Genomic DNA, 21,012 nt, shown 5'->3' with positions numbered 1-21,012 from the left:
CTACTCAAGCAGTGGGGCTCACCTCCAAGGCTTGGTTGAGTGTTGTCTTTTTATTGTCACATTCATTTTCCAGCATGTCTTCATATATATCCACAAGAAATGCCATCAGGTAGGGCGAACTGTGTGTATGTTGCAATTCCAGAATTTGTTCCAGGAGATTAGGATACTGTGACAGGCCCTGATCCTGCAAAAGTCTAAAAGCAAACATGTAACAGCCAGTCAGTTCCCATCCTTAAACTTGGCTAACCATTCCAACAAACAGAAGGAATGAGCAACAGAACTTGAAAACAAAAAGGGCGGGGGAAAAAACCCCCTTTAAAACAATTAGACCAGCAAGCAAGGAAAAACAAAAAGCACAAACACACAATTACTTCAGAAACCAAGTAGATCAAAGCCAGACACATAAATGGTTAGTGAATGGCAGATTTAAACCTACAGATGAGATTGTTAAATATCACAGGATAATGGATTACAGAAGAGATGGTTCACAGCTAGCATAATAAAATATTTTTTTTAAAAAACAAACCAAACCCAAACACCTGGTAAAATGAAGAAACATATTTTGTAGTGCTGATCTAGAAACCGTTCCACTAATCCTTATACAAAAGAAACTGGGGTGAAACCAATTTCAATCAAAGAAAACATTTTATTATGAGGAAATAAGGGAATATTTAGTATAGGCTGTACAATTTCAGCCGAGCTAGATGTCAGTGAGAACACACATATTTTCAGCTCACTTAATTATCTCTATACATCACTAACCTCTCAAAGTTTTCTTTTTTAACTTGTTTAATATGTTATTTGAAAAACACCGACTCCCCAGTGTCTAATATAAAAATTCTCCGTTGTTGCAGACAAAAGCTTTTCTCAGTCCAAAGTGGGTGCCTATCCTACACATTATAAATTCTAAGCACTAGCGATATTGTCAAGCAGCATAAAATAAGCTTATCTTATGGCATTTCACTACACTACTTGTCAAAAACATCCAACAGAACACCCTGTTTCAGTCTTGCCTCCATCAGGGATACCAGTACTTTCTTACTTTTCTCAACTGTTTACTTCAGCATGGCAGCATCAAACCTGCCTCCAGTAGGGAAACAGAAGAGGAGAATACAAGGAGGTAGGATAAAATGAAAACCTCCTTGGGACAGTACACCCAGATGCCAGGAGGATAGACAGACCATGAACACACTTTCTTTGGTTGAAATTGGCTTCACCCTAGTTTCTATTATATAAGGATTAGTGGGATTGATTCTTTTCAGTATTGTATGCATCTCAAGTCTTTAGTGATCTAGAAACAGTAACATCTCATCACTGGTTTTGACATCAGAATACAGAAAAGCACAGTAAGGTAGCATGTCTCATTCACTGGAAACTCTGTAAATGCTATGGGCTCGATACTGAAAAAAAAGCCAAACCTTGGGCTATGAAGCAAGGAGTCCCTCAAGGCTCACCACTATCCCCCATTCTCTTCAATTTCTACCTCCGTAAACTAGGAAACATTCTGAAACATTTTCAAATTAAATATTATTCCTACGCGGATATTGGTCTGTTCTTCCTGGCCAATGACTCCCCAACAGCTTACCCTCTAATGTAAGAGATCTTTTAAGTCCTATATACATGGCTCTGCTCCCTCAACCTCAAAATCTATCCAGACAAGGGAAAAAAAAAACCATACTGTAGCTGGACAACAGCCCTCTCAAACCTCCAAGCACTTCTTCAGTCCTAGCAGGTTTGCCCATATCATTAAAAAAAGAAACCAAGATCCTAGGAACCTGGCTAGATTCTCACCTCCCACTAGCTACACAGATTAACAACATTATCTCAAACAATGGGAGCATCTCCTGAATCCCACACACTTTCAGATCGTGTTCCAAGGAATAGTTCTCACAATGTACTCTGGTCTTCCAAAAAAACACTGCAGTCATAAATGCCACAGCAAAATTAATAGACAACAGATATTGGACTGATCACACCACCCCTTTCTTAATAAAACTGCACTGGCTTCCCCTTAAGGGGAGAGCAGTCTTTAAAATACCCCCTACCATTTTTAAAAACCTTCACGGAGTAACACCATCTTGCCTACAAAAAACTAACTCATATCTAGCAACCTAGATCATCGCTCAGATCCATGCAGGGCTTCAGACTATCATTACTAAACCCATGGAAACAGCGCCAGAAAACATTCAACACGACAACAGGAGGTAAAGGAGCGAACCTCTAGAACTCCCCCCCCCCCCCCCCCCCACAAAAAAAAAAAAAGGACAGATAGATCTCAGGATGCATGACATTCCAGAGAGCCTCAAAATACTTTGGAGCTAAATCTTCCTCCTCTTAGGTCTTGTGAGGTCTGGTTAGACCTAACACTTGTGTACCACTTCCAGCACTTTAAGCCCCTACTTCACCCTGCGCCCAATTGTATAATTACCTCTTACCTGTCACTACCCACCCTTATATCCCTTGTGGTATATGACACCAATCATATATCCTTCACTGTACATGACCAACAATGCAATCTTTCATATCTTCTGTGTCCTATTCAATTATCTGTAAACTTACTGTTCAATTTATTTATTTGTTACATTTGTATCCCACATATTGTAGGCTCAATGTGGCTTACATAGTACCGAAGAGGCGTTTGCCGGCTCTGGTGAGTATACAAAGTGATGTTGTGGTAGGATAAAGTTCATGTGGCACTGCTGCAATTGTTTAATTTTTGTTAATATTGATATTCCTTCAGTTCTCTGTAAAATATATCTCAATTCTCAGTAATATGACCCTTTTATGGTAGTTTCTCAACAGATTGTACTCCACCTAGAACTTAAATGGTATTTCTGCCCTATTTTCAACTAAACTTAGGAGCATAACTTTTCACTTGAAAATTCAACTTTATAAACATACTTTACTTATTATTATTATTTGCAGCATTTGCATCCCACATTTTCCCCACCTATTTGCAGGCTCAATGTGGCTTACATTATGTCATAATGGTGATCGCCATTCCGGAATGAGAAATACAGAGTTATATTACATTTAAAGTACAGAGATAAAATAGGTCATAAGAAGTAAATATACAGTTCAATTCAGGCATTGAAGATCAAGGGTAAATGTAGAACATTCAACAGTAATAATGTCAATAAGTAGACAAATCAAAAGAGTTCAATGTTAACTTGTTAAGGTTTTGATGTCTGGTCATTTATGAAGGTAAAATTATGTATCATACCTGATAATTTTCTTTCCATTAATCATAGCTGATCAATCCATAGACTGGTGGGTTGTGTCCATCTACCAGCAGGTGGAGATAGAGAGCAATCCTGTTGCCTCCCTATATGTGGTCATGTGCTGCCGGAAACTCCTCAGTATGTCGATATCAAAGCTCATCTGCAGGACTCCGCACTTAGAGAATTACACCCACAAAGGGACACTCTGCCCAGCTCACCACCGCCGAAACGGGGGAGGGGAATCAACCCAGCTCATCCCCACACCAGTGGGATAAAGAAATCCATCCAGCTCATCCCCGCGGAGCACACACCCGCCGATGCGGGGGGATCTGGATTATCCTGCGACCGCAACCGTGGGAGGAGCTGGCTGACCCTAACACCGCCGAAGCGGGAGGGATATAAGGCTGCCCTACTGCCGCACGAAGCGGGAGGGAGCGCCGGCAGAATTTAGATCTCAATCCAGCCCCGTAAAACGGAGGAGAGAGGAATGCAGCAGCTCACTGTAACACAAAATCGTCTCAACTCCAGAAGAATTCAATTGAAAAAACTTGAACACGAAGATCCTCCTGAACAGGAACAGAAGTCTAAACTTGAACCTGAAATGCAACCAAAATATAAACAGTACAGATATCTGGGAGGGGCTATGGATTGATCAGCTATGATTACTGGAAAAAAAATTATCAAGTACGATACATAATTTTACCTTCCATATCATCATGCTGATCAATCCATAGACTGGTGGGATGTACCGAAGCAGTACTCACCCAGGGCAGGACATAAAAATCCCTGACTGTAACACTGAAGCCCCAAACTGGGCCTCCGCCCGAGCAGCCACAGTCAAGCGGTAATGCCTGGAGAAGGTATGGGACGATGCCCAAGTTGCAGCCTTACAAATCTCTTCCAAGGAGACGGACCCGGCCTCTGCCATCGAGACCGCCTGTGCTCTAGTGGAGTGAGCCTTCAGCTGGATAGGCGGCATCTTCCCCGCGGCCACATAAGCCGCTGCAATGGTTTCTTTGACGCATCGTGCCACTGTAGGCTTGGATGCCTGCAGACCCTTACGAGGACCTGCGAACAGCACAAACAGATGATCCGACTTCCGGAAATCATTGGTCACTTCCAAGTATCTGATGATGACTCGTCTCACATCCAGATATTTGAGAGCAGAGTACTCCTCTGGGTAGTCCTCCCTACGAAAGGAGGGTAGGCAGAGCTGCTGATTCACATGGAAACGAGAAACAATCTTGGGCAGGAAGGAAGGCACCGTGCGAATAGACACTCCTGCCTCAGTGAACTGCAGGAAGGGCTCCCGACATGATAGCACCTGGAGCTCGGAAACTCGTCTGGCTAAAGTGATAGCCACCAAAAAGACTGCTTTCAACGTCAGGTCTTTCAGAGATGCCCTCGACAAGGGCTCAAAAGGTGGCTTCTGCAAGGCTCTTAGCACTAGATTGAGATTCCACGCAGGCACCACCGAGCGCAGAGGAGGGCGTAGATGATTAACTCCCTTGAGAAAGCGCACCACATCTGGCTGCGAGGCCAGGGAAGCACCCTTCAGGCGACCCCTGAAGCAAGCCAGAGCCGCCACCTGGACTTTAAGGGAACTGAGCGACAGGCCTTTCTCCAGACCTTCTTGCAGGAACGCCAACACTGAAGAAATTGGAGCAGTGAAGGGAGAAAGAGAGCCTGCCTCACACCACGATGCAAAGGTACGCCAAACCCTGGCGTAAGCAGTAGAAGTAGAGCGCTTCCTCACTCTCAGCATAGTGGCGATGACCTTGTCTGAGAAGCCCTTCTTCCTCAGACGCTGCCGCTCAATAGCCAGGCCGTAAGACCAAAGGGGGAGGGATCCTCCATCACCACGGGACCCTGATGCAACAGGCCCCGCTCCGCTGGCAGCCGCAAAGGGCCGTCCACTGAGAGCCTGATCAAGTCCGCATACCAGGGACGTCTGGGCCAGTCCGGACTAGAGAGTTGCACGGGGACAGAAATCTTACCCATCCCCACCCGTCCCTGCTAAAATCTCACCCATCCCCACTGGAATCTTACCCATCCCCACCCATCCCCGCAAAACTTTATCCCATCACAACCCGTCCCCACAAGAATTTAACTCATCCCCACCCATCCCCGCAAGAATTTAATGGTACATAAAAGAAAATTCTGGTCAGCTCCCTCAGTCTCTCTCTGGATTTGAGCCACATCACTGTAGGCAAGGAAGGAATGGAAGCTGAAACTTAGAACACTCTGGTGTGCACATGTAAGATTTGTCTCTGATTTCTGGCACTGTGTGCTGAGAGGTCACCACATGCAGGCACCAGTAGGTCAGGTGTCAGACCTGAGGTCTGCACATCAGCCCGGGAGCAAAGAGGATTAATTGTAACATAGTAAGTGACAGCAAATAAAGACCTGAACGGTCCATCTAGCCTGCCCAATAGTCACACTCATGATCAATTCATGATTAAATCAACGAGTGTGATGTTATATACTTTCTTTCGTGTTTCTGGAACATAGACCATAGAAGTCTATTTGGCCCTATACTTATGTTCCAACTGCTGGAGTTCTCACTGAAGCCCACTCCAGTCTATTCGTCTTCTCATTTGTGGGATACAGACTGTAAAAATCTGACCAGCACTGTCCTTATGTTCCAGCCACTGAAGTTGCTGTTTAAGCCCTTTCTAGCCCATCCTAAACCATACTGCCATATATTAGACACAGACCATACAAGTCTGCCCGGTATCGGCCCTAGTTAATCACAGCCAGACTCGCCATCTAAGCGTCACTTGACACATCCACACACATGCAGCCATTTAAGGTTAGGATTTTTATAACTTCCATTTTCTAATTAGAGATCCTCTGTGTTCATCCCAAGTCTTTTTGAATTCCATCATCATTTGTGTCTCTACCACCTCCTTAGCGGAAGACTTTCCACATTTGTGCTGTTAAAGCAAGGAGGAAGAGCAGGAGACAGCACTCAAGGTACTCGGTAGATGAGAGGCTGATGCAGTGCAGCTTACACTTCCACAGGAACACGAAAGAAAGTATATAACATCACACTCGTTGATTTAATCATGAATTGATCATGAGTGTGACTATTGGGCAGGCTAGATGGACCGTTCAGGTCTTTATTTGCTGTCACTTACTATGTTACAATTAATCCTCTTTGCTCCCGGGCTGATGTGCAGACCTCAGGTCTGACACCTGACCTACTGGTGCCTGCATGTGGTGACCTCTCAGCACACAGTGCCAGAAATCAGAGACAAATCTTACATGTGCACACCAGAGTGTTCTAAGTTTCAGCTTCCATTCCTTCCTTGCCTACAGTGATGTGGCTCAAATCCAGAGAGAGACTGAGGGAGCTGACCAGAATTTTCTTTTATGTGCCATTAAATTCTTGCGGGGATGGGTTGTGATGGGTTAAAGTTTTGCGGGGATGGGTGAGATTTTAGCAGGGACGGGTGGGGATGGGTAAGATTTCTGTCCCCGTGCAACTCTCTACTCTGCAGTTCCCATCATACATCAGAATGGGGTTGTCAGAAATCCAGGACTGGCCTAAAATTGCCTTGCTGGAACTGGGTAACGTGGCAGCTCTGTTATACACACCTTTAATTCAATAAAGGAAACCATGCAAACAAGATACTTTATGCTGCTAAAATAATCCTGCTTATCAGAGGCACTACTGAAATAATCCTGCTTATCAGAGGCACTACTGAAATAATACACTTCTCATATTTTGTATTCTGTAATAGGTGAAGTCTTTCACAATGTGACAAACGTATTGTCCAATAATGAACATAAAAATTAGAGGGCTACCAGTTTTTAAATGAGGGTTTAGGCCAAATAACCCAATTTGTGAGGTATTCCAGACACTATGTTAGCCCTATCTGCTCAGATGTCAGGCACTTAGCCAGTGCTTTTGCTTGTTCCATGCTCTCCTGCTACTAGCTGTATTACAACTTAGGAGCTTCAAACCAGAGCTACCAGCAATATTTAAGTTATAAGCTGTAATAAAAAAATCACATGCTTAAAAGAAGGGTAAAAATGACTTAACATCACTGCAACGATGCATTCAGATTGGGAGGAGTGCAACTGACATGGAAAGTACCACTTAATGTGCCCAAAAGCTGCCAATGTACGGATCTAACCCTGGTGAAATGGCAGGAGATGGCTCACAAAATAGTTTGCGAACCGACATCTTTTAGAACTAGATGTAGCCTAGTAAACTATTACATTATGAAGTAAAAACTCTTACCCTCTTAAATAGTTCCAAGCGCTTTCGTTATGAGGGGCTCTCTTTATCATTTCTAGTGAATATCTGTAAAGACAAAGAGAAGAATTCCATGGACATGAAACATGCAACCAAACTGTTCTACTTCATATAAAATGTTTTCCTTCCCCCCTTCAAAAAAAAGAATCATCATTATAAATAAGCTGGGGGGGAAAAAAACCCCGTAAGGTTTCCCCAATATTCCATTTATAGCGCAACACACTACAGAAGTATATGCTCTGTCTGGAATATAAGGTACAGATATAATTGATTTATTTATGTGGTTTCAGTCTCTTGCTGTTATTTATCATGCTGTTTATATGACCTACTCTAATAAAAACAATATTATCCATATCTTATGTAGTATCTAAGCAGTTTTAGTTTCCTGCTGTTCTTAGCATACATTGTTAGATGCTGATGCTGCACCATATGCTGCTTTGGTTCTCCATCGTTTCATACACTAAGTCATTGTTTTTTAGTTGTTTTAGTCCAGTAGGTCGAATTGGTTTTACTGCACCACTGGGGTATGTATATATTTGCGTGATTTGTTTATAATACATTTTTTTATTATTATTTATTTATTATTTCAAAATACACATCTTCTCACAGAAGCATAAAGAAACAAAAAGAAACTAATGGAAATAATCACATTCTTGGGACAACTACTTGTCACAATACGGAAAACATTATTACTTTTAACATCGACCACTATATTGGAAATACTTAAATGGATCTAAGATATATTATAAAGCATATAGGAAAATAATAACAAACCGTTACATACTCCAGGTACATTCTCAATCTACCATACAGTGTCCGTATGGAAATCTAAACTTTAACTATAGCATTCTCAGCTTCTTTAGCATTAATAAAGTCCTCGAGTTGTTTTGGATCAGAAAATTGATAATTATTTTGTAAATAAATGAAACGACAAATACAGGGAAATTTAAGAGTAAATGTTGCCCCAAGATTTAATACTCTTTGATGCAGAGCCAAAAAGGCTCAGGCACGTGACCTATTCCAAGATGGCGACGGTATGAGAAGTGTTACCAGACGCGTCTCACTCTTCTTTGCAAACGCCAGCAAGTTGCTCCTTACCTGAACCCCGGAATGGGGAAAAGGAGAGGCAAAGTCAGGGAGATTCCCTTTCTCCCTGACGGGACAAGTAAACTTCGGCAGGCTAAGATGGAAGATTTTGCAGTCGCACTGGGTCCCGGGCAGATTTCTTCTCCCGTAGCTGAGGCTGGGGCTTCTGCGTCGGCCGACAGCGTAGATGGGGCCTCTCTTAGCCCCATCGAACGTGCAGCTCCTCCACAACCAGGAAGTCAGCGTCTCCAGAGGAGCCCTGCAGGTCTAACCCCTAGTGGAGAGCAGAGTCTGCAGGGAGGGAGCCCTTTGGAGACAAGGGGAGATCAGAGGGACGACAGTTTGGGAGCTCCAGAAGCGACATCAGCTCCTGTATTGTTTCCAGAGACAGTGAGTATTCTGGAAAATGCAGCTAAAGCACCTCTTCCTGAACTAACATTGGAGAAAATGGAAAAACCTGCTGTAGTGACGCTAGAGTCACTATGGGACTTAACCTTTACTGCACATTCCTCCCTACAATCTGTGGTAACAAAAAATGCTACAATTATTAAGACTTTATCAGAAACTGCATTAATTCAATTGCAAAAGACTGAAAAACAAGCTATAGAAGTAAAATCTCTTACTGAAAGAACTCAAAAAATGGAACTTGTGGGTCAAACATTGATTAAAGATAAGAACTTTACTTCCCGAAGGCTGGAATATCTGGAAAATCAGTCTAAGAGACTTAATTTGAGACTAATAAATTTTCCTAGTTCACCTCTTATTACCCCTATACAAATGGTAAAAAAATATCTTGTGGAAATATTAGGTATGCCAGAAAATTCACTACCACCAATAACTAGAGCGTTTTATTTGCCAATTGATTCTAGAATGGATTCAGAAAAATTTCCTCAAGGTGGGGCAGTGATGAATCTGACTACCTTTTTGGAGTCATCATTAGATGTTATAACAAAAAGAGCAACATTATTAGTCTCACTTGCCTTGGAGATGGATCGGGATGCAGTACTGAGACTTTCTTTAAGACATTTGGATTCAGTTTTTTTGGGGTCAAAAATAAGAATATACCCAGACTTATCAAGAGTGACTCAGAAGAGGCGTAAAGCCTTTTTGGCTTTACGCACAAGAACTGTGGCAATAGGAGCTACCTTCCTGTTGAAATTTCCTTGTGTATGCAGAATAGTGTTTCAATCTAAACAGTTTCAATTTTTTGACCCCAAACAGCTAGAGGAATTTCTAACCAGTAGGGAAGAGGTTAATGTAGTGGTTTAATCCCATATGTACACTGTTTAACAGCCTTGGAGTGAATCACTCGGGACGTGACGCTTCATTATTATAATTTACAATGTATGTTTATTTCCCTTAGATTATATTATTAATCTTACATCTTGGATTGATTTCTTATTCTTGTGGTCGATAACTATTTGAAACTTAAAAAAATATATATATATGTTTGTCTATATAATTTATTTCTAAATCGTGTATTATCATCCATAAAAGTGAAATTATGTTTGTTAAAAAGCTTAATAAAGATAAAGTTAAAAAAAAAAAAGGCTCTACGCCTAGCCTGAGTTTCTTTAGCTAAATCTGGAAAAATCCTAACTTTGGCACCAAAAAACATCGAGTCTATATGTTTAAAGAATAACTAACACCATCTCCCTATCCATCTCAAGTGCAAAAGTCACCACCACTGTTTTCCTTTGTGTAACAACTTCTAGAGAAGATTCTAGAAAGGATGTTAGGTTCAGTCCCCCATCCACGACCGCCTGATCTCCTCCAGCTTTAGATGGTATCAAAGTCTGAAGATATACCACTCTCGTAATGGGTGGTAGAGCTTCACCCGGCATCCCCAAAATCTCTCTCAAATATCTTTTAACCATTTCAACCGCAGAAATAACAGATCTGGGGAAATTGACAAGCCGCAAATTAAGTCTCCTCTGCTGATTTTCAAGATATTCCAACTTCCTTTTAACGAAATTACTGTCCTTAATTGTGACTTTATTCAAATTCTCCAGATTTGCAATTTTACTATCAAATACTTTCATTTCAGACAACAGTTGGGCGTTAATTTGCTCCTGAGTTAACAGGGCTTCCGATAACATCTTAATCTCAGCAGCATTTTTTTTTAGCAGAAGTAACTGAAGCGAAGACTGCATTGAGAAAGTTAGATCCCATAGTGATTCAACAGTCACTACGGCTGGTTTCACCGCTGCGTTATTAAACTCAGGAATAGGAGTGTTGGAAATCCGCTGTAAATTCTCTTTCATTACTGAAGAAAAGTTTTTAAACCCCTGTCCTACCAGGTTTCCTTCACTTCCTACACGTTCGGCTGGGCTCCTTTCTTCGAGGGTCCCCTCCATTACAGGCTCCAGGGCCTTCGAATCACTGGCCATTCGGGTATTTCCTGGTTGTGGTGGCGCCGCACGGATGTCGGGACTCAAGGAAGCCCCGTCTACACTGCTGGCCGAGTTATTAAAAACCGGTCAGGTAGCAGGAGAAGATGTCGCCCAGGGTCCCAGCGATACACCACAACTTTCCAGGGTCATCTGCCTCGATAGGACGGCGCCAGCAGGGGTAACAGGAGCCTCCCTCACTTTACCACGCCGTTTCCCCATAGCAAAGGGAATCCGGCTACCTTTCTCAGCTCAAACTCAGGTAAGTCGCAAGAGCACGTCTGGAGTAGCAATCTCAGTCCAGCGCCATCTTGGATCTGTCATAATTTTTTGTTTTATGTTTTATCTTTTAGTATGTTCTGATTTGATTTATACAAATGTGTATATGGTTTTTACAATTGCTATATACTAGCCCCTGTCGCAGCCCGTTGGAGGAGGGCGAAACACGGCTGTGTCGGGCCTATTTTAAATAATGTGGTGAATAAATTTCTCAACATTGCCATTGGCGATTTGAATATTTTTTCTATTCCGTGCTGGATCTTGAGAATCGCCTGCCTATTTGTTTTCTTGGACCTGTCTGCAGCATGTACTGACAACCTAGTAAATGGCTGTACACTGAGTTCTCTAACAATTTGAAGGAAAAACTAGGGGAGAAGGGAGAAAACTGGAAGCCATAAACAAAACCCACGAACATGCATGGTGATCTTTTCTCTAGGTCCTGATGTGCCTCTAACTTGAATTCATCACAGTCTTAAAACATCTGTGCTTCCCCCCGCCCCCCCCCCCAAAAAAAAAATAAAAAAATAAAAAGTCCTACTCTGATCAAACTATAAAATGTTTAGCCCTAGTATGTGCTGCTGCTTGCTTGTATTCATCAATTCAACTATTTTTGTGAATCAGATTTACGTAACTCGCTGCAGGAACCCAGAATCAACTTCTATCAAACTCACTGATCAGCATTGACAGAAAGAAAGTGTTGCCTCAATCCTGTAAATTTAAAAACAAAGTTGCTTACTTGTAACAGGTTTTCTCCAAGGATAGCAGGACTTGAATTCTCACCCACAGGCGACTTCACCAACAAAGCCTTGGAATGAGTAATTTTCTAGAAGTATTGGGGCCATCTTGCTGCAGATGCACATGTGTTCCTGTCTCCCACATGAGATCTTCTCAGTTCATTACCATTTACAGGAATACAATACAGGCTGTAAAAATTCAAGTTCTGCTGTCCTCCGATAACACCTGCTATAGGTTAAGTAAGGAAAAGTTATGTCTTACATAATAACTTTCTTTCAGTCCTATCAGACCAGTCCAGGCAAATGGGTTGTGTCCCTCTACCGACAGATGAAGACAGAGGAAGAAAATAGTTCTTGTGACTCACCCCTTGAGGGTATTATGCTGCATAGAATGTCCAGTATTTCAAATAGCCAAGCAGTGGTGCTCAAAATCTGGCTGAGGGACAATATTGAAAATTTGAGATCAAGTGACTCAAATCAGGTCATAACCTTACCAGCTAGTGGGGTATATACTCTACTGACATACAGATGTTTCACCGAGTCAGTAGATCATACAATAGGTTAGGAAAACTTAAAAGTAGAAATCGGTGACATCTGAAAAACACAGCTTGTAAGCAAAGTAAAATTAATCAACCAGGGAGGGATTCTGGACTGGTCTGATAGGACGAAAGGAAAGAAAGTTATCAGGTAAGACGTAACTTTTCCTTCCATAGCATCCTAGTAGAGCAGTCTAGATATAGCAAAGCAGTGTCCCCAACACACTGCAGAACTAAAAGAGCTAAGAAAAAAAAAAGAATTAATTTTACAAATAAAGGCATTTTTAATCTCCCCAGTCTAATAAACTGACATGAATAGTCTTGAAAGTCTTTCCAGCAGATCTAAGAGCAATCAGAAGGGCTCTGGAAAGACAAAAGGTATGGAAGATGAGAAGGATGCGAGTCCCATGATAAGAAGGAATAGAAAATAGCATTGATAGATCATGGAAGAGATATGCAGACCAAAAACAAACCAACTGATATTTTCCTTGAAAGAGTCTTTGAAGGCAACAGACAGAGTAAGGCACATCTATGAAGAGAATACTACAGCTACAAATCCTGGAGAAGTTGAATATCCATTGAAGGAAATATAGGAAGAAAGCTATCAGGGGCTGAAAAACCACTGTGCTTCCCCATTTCCCCATCTACATCTATGACAACCAAGGAAAATTAAGAAACACCCTTCGTTGAGAGTAAAGTAGGGAGACCAATAAGAATAGCTATTGGCTTAACTGGTGTCAAAGAGTGTTCTATTCAGACAAGAAAACTCAAATGTCATTACAAGAGCAAGAAGAGGGAAGGTAAAATTATGTATAATCATACCTGATAATTTTCTTTCCATTAATCATAGCTGATCAATCCATAGACTGGTGGGTTGTGTCCATCTACCAGCAGGTGGAGATAGAGAGCAAACTTTTGCCTCCCTATATGTGGTCATGTGCTGCCGGAAACTCCTCAGTATGTCGATATCAAAGCTCCATCCGCAGGACTCAGCACTTAGAGAATTACACCCACGAAGGGACACTCTGCCCAGCTCACCACCGCCGAAACGGGGGAGGGGAATTAACCCAGCTCATCCCCACACAAGTGGGGGAGGGGAATCCGTCCAGCTCATCCCCGCGGAGCGGGGGAGGGACACCACACCCGCCGATGCGGGGGGATCTGGCTTATCCTGCAACCGCAACCGCGGGAGGAGCTGACTGACCCTAACACCGCCGAAGCGGGAGGGGTACAAAGCTGCCCTACAGCTGCACGAAGCGGGAGGGAGTGCCGGCAGAATTTTAAGTCTCAATCCAGCCCCGTAAAACGGAGGGGAGAGGAATGCAGCAGCTCACCGTAACACAAACTCGTCTTAACTCTTGAAGAATCCAAGTGAAAAAACTTGAACACGAAGTCTTTCTGAAGTAACTGAAGACTAAACTTGAACCTGAAATGCAACCAGAATAAAAACAGTACAGATATCTGGGAGGGGCTATGGATTGATCAGCTATGATTAATGGAAAGAAAATTATCAGGTATGATTATACATAATTTTACCTTCCATATCATCAAGCTGATCAATCCATAGACTGGTGGGATGTACCGAAGCAGTACTCACCCAGGGCGGGACATTGAAATCCCTGACCTCAACACTGAAGCTCCAAACCGGGCCTCCGCCCGTGCAGCCACAGTCAAATGGTAATGCTTGGAGAATGTATGAGCCGAAGCCCAAGTTGCCGCCTTGCATATCTCTTCCAAGGAGACGGATCCGGCCTCTGCCATCGAGGCCGCCTGAGCTCTCGTGGAGTGAGCCTTCAGCTGGATAGGCGGCACCTTCCCCGCGGCCACATAAGCCGCTGCAATGGCTTCCTTGACCCATCTTGCCACTGTAGGCTTAGCAGCCTGCAGACCCTTACGAGGACCTGCAAACAGGACAAACAGATGATCCGATTTCCGGAAATCATTGGTCACTTCCAAGTATCTGATGATGACTCGTCTCACATCCAGATATTTAAGAGCAGAGTACTCCTCTGGGTAGTCCTCCCTACGAAAGGAAGGGAGACAGAGCTGCTGATTCACATGGAAGCGAGAAACAATCTTGGGCAGGAAGGAAGGCACTGTGCGAATAGTCACTCCTGCCTCAGTGAACTGCAGAAAAGGCTCTCGACATGAGAGCGCCTGGAGCTCGGAAACTCTTCTGGCTGAAGTGATAGCCACCAAAAAGACTGCTTTCAACGTCAGGTCTTTAAGAGATGCCCTCGACAAGGGTTCAAAAGGCGGCTTCTACAATGCTCTTAGTACCAGGTTGAGATTCCACGCAGGCACCACTGAGTGCAGAGGAGGGCGCAGGTGATTAACTCCCTTGAGAAAGCGCACCACATCTGGCTGCGAAGCCAGGGAAGCACCCTTCAGGCGGCCCCTGAAGCAAGCCAGAGCCACTACCTGGACTTTAAGGGAACTGAGCGACAGGCCTTTATCCAGACCTTCTTGCAGGAACGCCAACACTGAAGAAATTGGAGCAGTGAAGGGAGAAAGTGAGCCTGCTTCACACCATGCTGCAAAGATACGCCAAACCCTGGCGTAAGCAGTAGAAGTAGAGCGCTTCCTCGCTCTCAGCATAGTGGCGATGACCTTGTCTGAGAAGCCCTTCTTCCTCAGACGCTGCCGCTCAATAGCCAGGCCGTAAGACCAAAGGGGGAGGGATCCTCCATCACCACGGGACCCTGATGTAACAGGCCCTGCTCCACTGGCAGCCGCAGAGGATCGTCGACTGAGAGCCTGATCAAGTACGCATACCAGGGACGCCTGGGCCAATCCGGACCCACCAGGATTACCCTGCCGGGATGCTTTGCCACCCGGTCTAGCACCCTGCCCAACATGGGCCAGGGCGGGAACACATAGAGAAGCTCTTGTGTCGGCCACTGTTGGAGAAGAGCATCTACTCCCAGGGATCGAGGGTCCCGTCCTCTGCTGAAAAAGCGCGGCACTTGGCAATTGGCCGATGACGCCATCAGATCTAGGCTCGGCTGGCCCCAGCGCTTCGTGATGTCCAAGAACGCCTGAGCAGATAGCTGCCACTCTCCGGGCTCCAAGGTATGGCGACTGAGAAAGTCCGCCTTGACATTCATGACTCCGGCAATGTGGGCCGCTGAAAGCTGCTCCAGGTTCGCTTCCGCCCACTGGCAAAGATTCATAGCCTCCTTGGCTAGAGGGGCGCTCTTGGTACCTCCCTGGCGGTTGACATAGGCCACAGCCGTGGCATTGTCCGACAGGACCCGTACAGGCTTCAACACCAGTACCGGGATGAACTCCAAAAGCGCCAACCGAATGGCTCTGAGTTCCAGGAGGTTGATAGACCACTTTGCCTCTGCAGGAGACCAGAGCCCCTGCGCTGTCCTTCCCAAGCAGTGGGCTCCCCAGCCCGACAACGAGGCGTCCGTCGTGACGACAATCCACTCTGGGGTCACCAGAGGCATTCCCGCAGACAACTTGTCTGTCTGCATCCACCAGCTCAGCGCCTTGCGCACTGCTGGGTCCAAGGGAAGGCGCACAGCATAATCCTCCGACATCGGAGTCCAGCGCTGCAGCAAAGAGTGTTGAAGTGGTCTCATATGAGCCCTGGCCCAGGGCACAACTTCCATCGTGGCCGTCATAGAGCCCAACAGCTGCACATAGTCCCAAGCCCGAAGGGGAGAGGCTACTAGGAACTGGTCCACCTGAGCCTGAAGTTTGACAATCCGATTGTCTGGCAGGAACACTCTGCCCACTTGGGTGTCGAATCGAACTCCCAGGTACTCCAGGGACTGAGTCGGGCGCAGCTGGCTTTTCTCCCAGTTGATGATCCATCCCAGGGAGCTCAAAAGAGCAACTACCCGGTCCACAGCTTTGCCGCACTCTGCATAAGAGGGGGCTCGGATCAACCAGTCGTCCAGATAAGGATGGACTTGTACCCCTTCCTTTCGCAGGAAGGCCGCGATGACCACCATTACTTTGGAAAAGGTCCGCGGAGCAGTAGCCAACCCGAAAGGGAGGGCTCTGAACTGGAAGTGTCGTCCCAGGACTGCAAAACGCAGAAAGCGTTGATGAGGAGGCCAGATGGGAATATGCAGGTACGCTTCCTTGATGTCCAAGGATGCCAGGAACTCTCCTGCCTTCACTGCCGCTATAACAAAGCGGAGAGTCTCCATGCGAAAGTGCCGCACTTTCAAGGCCCGATTGACCCCTTTGAGGTTGAGGATAGGCCGGACAGAACCTCCTTTCTTTGGTACCACAAAGTAAATGGAGTAACGTCACTTGCCAAGCTGACTTTCTGGCACCGGAACGACCGCGCCCAGGCGGATCAGATTGTCCAAGGTCTGCTGCACTGCCACAGCTTTGACCGGAGACTTGCAGGGAGAGAGTACAAACCCGTCTTTTAAGGGTCGGCAGAACTCTAGTTTGTAGCCGTCTCGGATGACTTCCAGCACCCACGCGTCTGAAGTTATTGTGGTCCACTCGCCCAGAAACGAGGACAGCCGTCCTCCAATCTGCACTGGGGCGTGGACCAAGACCCCGTCATTGGGTACGAGACCCTGGGGGAGGACCGGAGGGAGCACCTCCGGGACGGCGGTCTCTGCGAAAGGAATGCTGCTTGGGGGAGAAATTCCTCTTGAAGGAAGAGGGGGCAGAGGAACCCGAATTGCCCGGGCGGTACCGACGGGCTTCCTGCAACCGTCCTCTGGAGGTACCGGGACGAGTACTAGCCCGAGCCCTGACCTCTGGTAATTTCTTGCCCTTAGACGTGCCGAGATCGGTCACGATTTTGTCCAGCTCGACCCCAAAGAGCAGCTTGCCTTAAAAAGGCAACCTAGCCAGGCGGGATTTAGAGGCGTGGTCCGCAGACCAATGTTTCAGCCAAAGCCACCGCCGCGCAGAGATTGTCTGAGCCATGCCTTTCGCTGAGGCCCTCAAGACATCATACAGCAAGTCTGCCAAATAGGCTAAGCCCGATTCCAGGGCCGGCCAATCAGCCCTCAAGGAATGATCCGAGGGGGAAGCCCGCTGCACCATAGTCAGGCACGCCCTGGCCACATAGGAGCCGCAAACTGAGGCCTGCAAACTTAAAGCAGCCGCCTCAAAGGACGACCTTAAGGCCGCCTCCAATCTTCTGTCTTGGGCGTCCTTTAGGGCCGTGCCACCTTCCACCGGCAACGCCGTTTTCTTAGTCACCGCAGTGATTAAAGAATCCACGGTAGGCCACAGAAAGGCCTCACGTTCACTCACAGCCAAAGGATAGAGGCGGGACATAGCCCTAGCCACTTTAAGGCTCGCTTCTGGGACATCCCATTGAGCCGAAATTAAGGTGTGCATGGCATCATGCACGTGGAAGGTTCTAGGCGGGCGCTTCGTCCCCAGCATAATGGCAGAGCCAACAGGGGCTGAGGGAGAGACGTCCTCCGGAGAGGAAATCTTCAAAGTGTCCATGGCCTGTAACAACAGGTTGGGCAAATCCTCTGGGCTAAAAAGCCGCGCTGCAGAGGGGTCATCCGCTCCATCCGAGCGGGGATCCGTCTCCTCCAAGGAATCCGCAAAGGACCGTTGGGAGACCTCAGACACGCTGCCCTCATCTACATCGGAGGAGACAAATTCCTCCAAGGCCTGGGAATCAACCCGAGGGCGTTTACCTCTGGGAACCTCAACCTCTTTACCAGACGAGGGAGCAGGGGCAGCGTTGTGCATGAGGAAGGCCTGATGCAGCAGCAAAACAAACTCGGGGGAGAAACCCCCCAGACTGTGCACTTCCACAGCCTGGGCAACAGCCCTAGACGCACCCTCAACCGGCGCTCGCAATAGCGGGGGAGAGACATGCTGCGCATCCAAAATGGCGTCCGGCGCGACACTCCGCGAAGGAGCCGCGCGGGAAGAACGGCTCTTAACTTTAGCCGCTTCTGTGCCGTCGCCCAAATTAAGGGCGTTCATGGCATTAATGTCTCCAACCTCAAGGATGGCCCAAGAAGAAGCCGTCCGAGCCGCGTGGCCGGCCAAGATGGCGGAGGCGAGGAGCGGGGGATGGGCGTTTATGGCGGGAAAAACCGCCACGCCGGAGGAAGGACCGGGACATTCATCGGTCACGAAACTGTCACCCAACAAGGGCGAATCAGGCTGTAAGACCCCCGCATCCCCTCTAGAAGCGCTCAAGCGATCCGGGGAGCGACCCTTTGCGCCCTCGCCCTCCGACGCCATATGCCACGAGGAGAAGAATCGGGGAACCCCCTGCCCGCTATAAAAAGGTAAAAATTACCTGCTGTCCGCTCCGAGCTGTAACGAACTGGTGTCCCAGTGAGTAGCTGCAATGAACGTTTAAATAAACGTCGAAATAAACGCCTTTAAGGACGTTAAACATTTTTTTTTTTTTTTTTTTTTTTTTAACGGAGCCAGCGGGAGGGGGGAGAAAAGGAGGGACCTGGCACCACCAGGTTTGCACTTGCTCAAAAGAGCCCTCAACCCCAGGCACTCAACAAAACCTAAAAATTAGGCTTGGAGGCCTAGCCAGAGCTGCTGCTGTGTGTGACCACCACCTGCTGAGATAGAGAACTTACTGAGGAGTTTCCGGCAGCACATGACCACATATAGGGAGGCAAAAGTTTGCTCTCTATCTCCACCTGCTGGTAGATGGACACAACCCACCAGTCTATGGATTGATCAGCTTGATGATATGGAATAAGGGACTTAAGACATGACAACCCACGATGGGAGCCTATTATTCTGAGAATAAAACCACAATATTAGAGACTTCCTGCAGTTGTGTAACAGCTGTGGCTAGTGCTAAGGTTATGCTTATTTGATAACTCCCTTAAGTTAAAAGCATCAAAGCGATATACAATAATAAAATACATTAAGAAATAAAGGACAGAAACGAAAATACAAAACTGAAGGAAAACAAAGAATTAGGAACTACTATCTGCTGTGTTCTCATTAGGGCTGTACCAAATATTCGTATTCAATCGGCCCTGAATTAGTGCCCCAAATACATTATTCGTTCGGCCAAATAGTCATTTAAATTTGAATACGAATAAATTCAGGGATCTGCTGTGCTAAATCCTACTGAAATTAATATAAATACAAGAAACAAGCTCTGGAACTCTGACGGAGGATGTGGTTAACAGCGGTTAGTGTATCTGGGTTTAAAAAAAGGTTTGGACAAATTCCTGGAGGAAAAGTCCATATAGTCTGCTATTGAGACAGACATGGGAAGCAATTGCTTGCCCTGAGATTTGTAGTATGGAGTGTTGCCTCGATTTGAGTTTCTGCCAGGTACTTGTGACCTGGCTTGGCCACAGTTTGGAAAACAGGATAATAGGCTAGATGGACCACTGGTCTTACCCAGTATGGCTCTTATGTTTTTAAATCAGAGCTCAAGTGTTTAAGCTCAATGCCCATTATTCTTATTTAGCCAAATAATATTTTTCATCATTCGTATTTGGCCAAATAGTAAAATATGCTATTCGGTACAGCTCTATTCTCCATACCACAATGACCAACAGCAATTCAGCAGTGCCAGCTCACATGGCAGCTCTATACAGAAAATGAGTTAGCTGTGCAAAATAGCTAAACTGTAGAATCACACAAAGTGGGTGGCTTGTACAGCTTCAGCTATATCAGTAACCAATTGAAATCTGTAGCAAACAATTGTGCAGAGTAGACGAGCCACCTAATCAGTCACCAAAACCAGTGAAGGCGGTCTACTGAAAGAGCCATGAACTTATAAGTAAATGCATCAAGAGATGTTATACATGTAGCTGCAGTAGCTAGAGCTATAGACATGGCTGCCAACACTGACGACTTCCAGGCCATCACAAGAGTAGGAGTTAGGAATCAAAAGTGAGAGGCAGCTCTGGTAACACAGGTGGCTGCTGTCTCTGAAGCCATTCATACTGCAGCTCTAGCCATATCTGTGGATGCTACATACAATAGGATATAAAATGCACTTGCCATATCTGACATATGCATGGATGATGACTGATGCCCTACTTCTTATGTTACTACAGTCAATGACATGCAGTCATTAGGTATCTGGGATGCAACATAAAATGTTCATGCAATGTACCATAGACAGCTGGAACATTTGATGCCACAAAGGCAGATCTGAATCTGTCAGACAGTCACTGGAACTGTGCTATACAGGCAGCTGGTGCCATATCTGAAGCAGCAGCAGCATGCACGTAGAGGGTGACAGAGTAGCCGTGCTCATAGGCGCCCCGTATAAGAGGCTTGCCCAACCGTAACCTTCCCCTTGCTGCTACCTTCCCGCCCCCCCCAAACGCGGGGCTGCCTGGCACTTTTCCTCACTCCGATCCTTCCCACCCTCAGCTGAGCTTCTCGATGACAGCACTCCTCTCCGTTCCCCCCCCCCCTCCGGTGCGTTTTTACCTGTTTTTACTTTTAGTGGCAGCGAGTGGCTCCTCCAGCTTCTCCCTTCCCTCACAAGTTGTCCAGCCCTCGCGGAAACAGGAAATACGTCATCGCAGAAGGCGGGACACGTGT

At 45.9% G+C, this 21,012-nt stretch overlaps 1 protein-coding gene across 2 annotated transcripts in view; it reads right to left on the bottom strand.

The window, feature by feature from the left end:
- Positions 1-21,012, bottom strand: part of FNTA (farnesyltransferase, CAAX box, alpha) — a 77,020-nt gene that overhangs the window by 20,585 nt on the left and 35,423 nt on the right. For both annotated transcript variants that reach the window (XM_030194542.1, XM_030194543.1), the window contains exons 7-8: positions 7,471-7,533; positions 23-194 (exon numbers count right to left, since the gene is read on the bottom strand). In XM_030194542.1, coding sequence (XP_030050402.1) covers positions 23-194; positions 7,471-7,533 — 235 coding nt within the window. The remainder of the gene's footprint in view (positions 1-22; positions 195-7,470; positions 7,534-21,012) is intronic.

The sequence above is a fragment of the Microcaecilia unicolor genome, chromosome 2 (assembly GCF_901765095.1).
Source record: "Microcaecilia unicolor chromosome 2, aMicUni1.1, whole genome shotgun sequence".
Lineage (NCBI taxonomy): Eukaryota > Metazoa > Chordata > Amphibia > Gymnophiona > Siphonopidae > Microcaecilia > Microcaecilia unicolor.
The sequence above is the reverse complement of the archived record's forward strand: the minus strand, read 5'-3'. Positions and strand labels throughout refer to the sequence as shown.